Below are 6,252 nucleotides of genomic sequence, written 5' to 3'. Positions count from 1 at the left end.
CGATCTTACGGTCAATTCTCCCTGAGGAAGGAGAGAGAGATGATGAAACCACAAACCCATTGAAAACGTACTGATTATTATTGCAGATACATTTTTAATATGTCGTTATCAAATACCTGCCTACTATGGATGGGAGCTTATGAAAATGAAGTACATTATTTCTGCAATTTTGTGCAATCCAAGATTTTAAATACCCAAGAAACCAATTCAATCGACAGACTGGATAGTTTGCTTTACTGAGCCAAAAACAAAATAAATATTGACAATATGACTAAATCCAGACACTCTTCCTCTAAAACTGTCCCTTAAAATGGTAAATGGTTACATTTTTATACAACGCTTTTCCACCTTCAAGACACTCAAAACGCTTTATAGCAAGGAACTACTCACCCATTCACACACATTCATACACCAGTGTACGCAGACGACCTTTGGATCAGTGGACAAACCAACTGAGCTATTGTCAACCTCAAAATGACTGCTCTTTAACTTCTTAAGAGTAAACAAGAGACCCTCAACACCCACCGGGCCTGATGAGAGCGGGGTCCAACGTCTCGATCCTGTTGGTTGCCATGATGACCTTCACGTCGCCTCGAGAGTCAAAGCCATCGAGCTGATTCAGCAGCTCCAGCATGGTCCTTTGGATTTCCCTCTCGCCACCAGAGTTAGAGTCATACCTGCACCAAAACACATAATTATAATTCTGCGCACTCATGCAAGTACAGTGATTAGTAACTAAGAAAAGTTTAAATGTGTGTCATATTAAGTGGAGAAACTACATTTTACCATTCTACTATATAAGATTAATTTCAGGCAGTAATGTGGAGTAGACCAAAAAGGTGGTCTAAAAATATTTTTATAGCATTTATATAAATTCTTCATAAAATTCATCTCATAATGAGAAAGTCTACTGGAAAGCAGTACCACTCCTGAATGAGGGGATAAACCGACCCTTTCATAGAAGGCCAATAACATCTCTGAAAAGAAACCTAAGGATATGAAAATGTAACTTTTTTTTTTTACTTACACATTTACTAACTCTTACTATATTAACAAATTATATCAAAAAGGCTTTGACCATAGGTACATTGATACAGTTACACTTGGAGCAAACTTTACTGACTTTAACAGACCAATGTAACCTGCTGCTATATTCAACCCTAAAGACTTAACACCTTCTTCCTCACTCCGTCTGATCAGGTCTGAGGTGCCATATTGGTCTCACAAGTCGGAGCTCTGAATAAACCTGCACAAACCTCTCGGTAGGCCTGTCACCATGACAAATTTAGACGTGTGTGTATACTGAAGAAAATATATAGGACAACAGTCTTGAAATCAAACATCCCTAAAGCAGGATTATCCTCCAAATCTATTCTTAATGCGCAATATAATAAAAAAAAACACAAGCTGCAATGATTAAATAGCAGAATTAAACACTTTAGTATGTATCTATGATGAATCAGTCATGCTAATGTATGTATAGAAGTTCTTTTGTTCAAGTCTCTACAGCTTAGATCTTATTGTAGGAAAATAACAAAATACAAAGTGTAAAGTACAAAGAAAAAGTAGCCACAATAAATACTGACACCCCAATACTATTGTCAGTCTGTTATTTATTGAACAATACATCAATACAGTAGCTCTTGTGACAATCCTACCTCTTGGTGCCAATGGCGTCAATCTCATCGATGAACACGATGGAGGGCGCGTGCTCCTCTGCCACCCTGAACAACTCACGCACGAGTTTGGGTCCATCTCCCAGGTACTTCTGAATGAGCTCAGAGCCGACCACACGCAGGAAGGTCGCCGATGTCTGATTGGCTACAGCCTTGGCCAAAAGTGTTTTACCTTAAGCAAAGTAGTAAGGAATCAAATGTTTGTGTAATCTCCCAGCTAGGCATGAGACAATATCAAAATTTTGTGTCACGATTATCACGATTATATGAAATGTCCCACTAAACAATTATTGTCTTCCCTTTTTATCATGATAAAATATTATTGTTTTTTCATATCATTCCATCCCTAGTCCAAGCTTAAATTTTCTTGTAATAATGAAGAATTTGATTCTACTACTACTCATAATAATAATACTACTGTTATGCCTTATATGGACCTGTTACAGATGATCACACTTTAAAGCATGATGCCCAAACTTCGCTTTGGCCCTTAAAAGTTGTGAAAAGCTTTATAAACGTATTGCAGTGAATAATTACGGTGCTTGAAATGTGTTAAGAAAGTGAGGTTAAAGTTTGAACCGCAAAGAAAAGTCTTAAGTTAACTACCACTGTTTTTCACATTTTTTAAGACTGTAAAATCAATCGGGCACAGCGCCTTTAAGAAAAGTTTAATAATTTAGCCTGACATTTAAGAATTTTATTACAGCTCCTAATGCATCCATTTATACCACCAAATGGAGTCCTGAGTCAACTCATCAAACCCACTATTGAGCTTTTCAAAAGCAACAGCAAATGTCACATTGCTCATAATTCACCAGAAAATGCATCAGGATGTAAGTAATAGTATAATATGTCTTCTGTTTAATAGCTGTAATAATATGTGCAGCTTAATACTTTTAACAAACTGATGTACTAAAGAATAAGTAAAGCTCACCAGTGCCGGGGGGTCCATACAGAATGACTCCTTTGGGAGGTTTGATGCCCATTTCTTCATAGTATTCTGGATGTGTGAGAGGCAGCTCCACTGACTCCTGTTAAATAAAGATACATAGTGAGAAACAAGGGGTATTCACAAGCTAGAGATGGGAAATATATGGAAAAAAGGTTACTGCAGTTGTTTGGGGAAAATCTGAAACAAAAAAATAAACTGATGAAATTTTCAAATAAGGATAAAGTGATATGTATTTTCAAATGCTCTGGTCAATAACACAGACCATTCATATTCATAATCAGGTTCATGCTAAACTTGCACTTCTATGATGACATTTACAGCACAGTATGAATAATATCACCGGGACAATCCTTGAAAATTTGCTTTAATCAATATGGCCAACCCCTATCGTAGTCCCAACAACTCATTGTGCCAAAAGCTTGAAAGTTATATTGGAGAGAATGAGATTTAAAATAAGACATCAGATACATTGTTGGTCTGCCTGAATGTTTAAAAAAAAAATCTCCAGTACAGTGTTCACATTTTATTATTTAAATTTTTTCAGGATTGTTAGAGGCTAAACTATGTCATACCTTGATCTCCTGGATCTGGTTGTCTAGTCCTCCAATGTCTGCGTAAGTTTCTTGTGGTGCTTTTTCTACTTTCATTACTGTCACTAAAGGATCTGTGTCATCCATGAGGACTCCAATAACAGCATGGACCTATAGAGGCAGAACAAAAATAGTATTATTCAGTAATTAACCAAGCAAAACATGATAAGCTTTGGGTCAGTTTGTTTGAGCATGTCACTTACTGCCTATTTTTATCAGTCATTCTTAACCAGTGTAGTCACTTTTTATATGTTTAGGATAATGCAATGGCTATATTGCACAATGACCAAATTGCTGATTTTTACTTATACAATTATACCATTGTACTGTTGATTCCACACAGCTAATAACTCTATAAGTTAGAGTTTCTGTACCTTGTGGTTGAGCAGCACAGAGCAGCCAGGCTCCAGCAGATCTTTGTCCACAAACGACAGTATACTGACGTAGTGCTCTGACCCCACGGAGGTGGAGACGATGGCGTGGTTATCATCAATGATCTCCTCCAGAGTGCCCACAGACATCGGGGTGCCTCTCAGGTCGTCCACTTTAGACCTCTCCTCCTGTCATAGCAATAAGGTTTAAATGTTATTCAACTGCTTTTGGCCGTTTGACCAATTTAAAAAGGTGCACTATGGAACTTTTATGGTTGAGAGTCTGCCACATTCCTGTCTTCAAAGAGATGTTATTTCTTTGCCTGAAATGTTCCACAGTGTCGCTTTAAAATGATCTAACTCCACCGAAATAAGCAAGTGATGCAACCAGAAATGTTACATAATGAACCTTTATCACTATGAACAAAGGTCTGACCTCCTGCTTCTCCTCCAGTGGCTTCATCTGCTCCTGGTTCCTGATGAACTCCTCCTCCATCAACAGATAGTCTTTGATCCGCTCCTGTTTCAGCAGCTTCAGGCGGCACTGAGTGTGAGGGGTGACTGCAGAGAGGAAATTATGAACACGTTACACAAATACGATTACTGATTTTGACTACCAACAAATGTGTACAGTTACAATGTACTACTGCAAGTGTTTGTGCCAGGTTTCTTACCTAGTGGTAGTTTGCTGGCAGCATCTGGTCCCTTGGTCTTCTTCTTTTTCTTTCCAACTCTGGTGGGAATTGGGGGTTCATACTTCTTTTTCTTATCCTATGTACAAAAAAATATATATACACATAAACATTTTGTTAATCAGTGGTTTTCAGATTCTAGATTATAACATTGCCATATTCCCAGATAGGGAGCAAGAGACACATTTCCCATTTGATTGCATTGTACTTTGCCATAAAATATTCAAAATATAAATGCAAAATGTTGGACTTGATCATTTTTATTATTGACTATATTTCACATTTCACTGTTTTAAAAACAAAAATCTGCATTTTAACAATATTCATATGCTCCCATCTGTATTAAATGATATTAGTCTGTAGAATGTTGATATGTCACCTGAAAACCAGCAATAATGAAATGAACACATACAGTGTTTTTAAAAACAACTGCATTGTTTCCTTTTGAGTGTAGTTAAAGCTACACACGCTGGTTTTGGAATAACAGATTTACTACAATTCACAAGCAGAAATGTCAAAACTGATGTAGCATCTTTACTGTCGCTGTGTCATCCTCACCTTGTCATCCTTTTTTCCTCCTCCCGGTCCGTGTCCTCCGCTCTGACTTTGTCCCTGTGTAAAAACAACATTTGACTATAAACGACCAAAACTCTACAGACTTTAATGCCTAAAGTTAATATAATCGGGATATTTCACACAGCTGCAGCCTTGTTTACGTGGAGGCTACATGACTTAGCAGTTAGCTTTACATATTTAACGTGACAATTCTATCAACAATGCCGATCATTATATTTCTCAGAACAAAAGAACAATGTGCAGATAGATTACGCTAAACACGATAAAGAGAAGTTAGAAAAATAAAATCTGTAATGAAGAGCAGAGTAGCCCCACAGTTAGCCGCAAGCAGCTCAATCATTCTGCATTTTTAATTATTCAACCATCTGATTAAATTGACTTTAAGTTAATCACTTTGGATTAACATTTTAATACCATTTCAAAGAGTAATTTATGTCTATTTGGATAGATTATATGGCTTGAATTCAAAGTAAAATCGCCGCAAAGAAAACTGCTTGCTCACTTACCATTGTTGCTTGTCGCTTGGATATGACGTCAGAGCATTACGCATTTTTCTATGCGACAAAATAATAGAAACGTTAAAGCGCCCTCTAGGGGTGACAAGAGTGTGGTGATACTGTATTGTTTCACTAAATACATCTAAAATGTCATTATTATAGGTGACATTTTGAGGACTTTTCACAATTTTTTATCATTCTGAAACCAACCTTTTGATTTAGGCAAGACAAGGCAAGTTTATTTGTATAGCACAATTCATACACAAAGTAATTCAAAGTGCTTTACAGAATAACAAATACATAAAAGTCAATATACAAACAAATCAAAATATAAATAATCACCATAGAATTAAAAAGAAAGAGAGACATTAAATTACAGAGAAGAGTGTGGAATGAAAAATGAAAATCTTTCAGTCATATGCACGGCTAAACAGAACTGTTTTGAGTCTGGATTTAAACAGAGCAAAGTAGAGGCTTGTCTCACATGTTCAGGAAACGTTGACTCCCTGTGTTTAGCTCTGAGTCTGGGCACCAGCAGGAGGCTGATCTAGTAACCAAAATAAATAGGAGCCTAGTAATCAAAGCATTATAGGTTATTTTTAAACCAGCAATTAAAGCCAAATGATTATACTGTTATATGTGAGTAGACAGATATTGGTGATTTTCAGATTCTAGAATGTGTTGATGTCATATTCTCAGATGGGGAGCAAGTTTTCCCTTTTCACACTGTATTTTGCCATAACATATCCCAGGGGTCTCCAACCTGTAGGGATTTCTGAATCATAAGTATTGTGGTAAATAACTAACATTTGATTTAATTAAATGCCTATTACCATTGTAACTGTGATGACTATCTTTGTGCAATGGGTAATAGTAATAGTGTAAATGTTTTATAGCC

General features: G+C 36.6%; 1 protein-coding gene across 1 annotated transcript; it reads right to left on the bottom strand.

Annotated features, from left to right (window-relative positions):
- Position 1: 1 nt before the first annotated feature.
- On the bottom strand, positions 2 to 5,396 carry psmc1b (proteasome 26S subunit, ATPase 1b; the record flags this gene model as incomplete). The annotated part of the gene is made up of 10 exons (XM_055149303.1): positions 2 to 21; positions 526 to 677; positions 1,659 to 1,848; positions 2,611 to 2,707; positions 3,201 to 3,329; positions 3,593 to 3,778; positions 4,026 to 4,150; positions 4,264 to 4,360; positions 4,840 to 4,893; positions 5,364 to 5,396. Coding segments are annotated over 10 exons (1,083 nt in total), but the record flags the coding sequence as incomplete, so codon positions are not given.
- Between the last annotated feature and the right edge of the window lie 856 nt (positions 5,397 to 6,252).

The sequence above is a fragment of the Boleophthalmus pectinirostris genome, unplaced genomic scaffold (genome assembly GCF_026225935.1).
Source record: "Boleophthalmus pectinirostris isolate CB_2022bp ecotype Guang Dong unplaced genomic scaffold, ASM2622593v1 HiC_scaffold_13, whole genome shotgun sequence".
NCBI lineage: Eukaryota > Metazoa > Chordata > Actinopteri > Gobiiformes > Gobiidae > Boleophthalmus > Boleophthalmus pectinirostris.
Note: the sequence above shows the minus strand (reverse complement) of the source record. Positions and strands in the feature narration are given on the sequence as shown.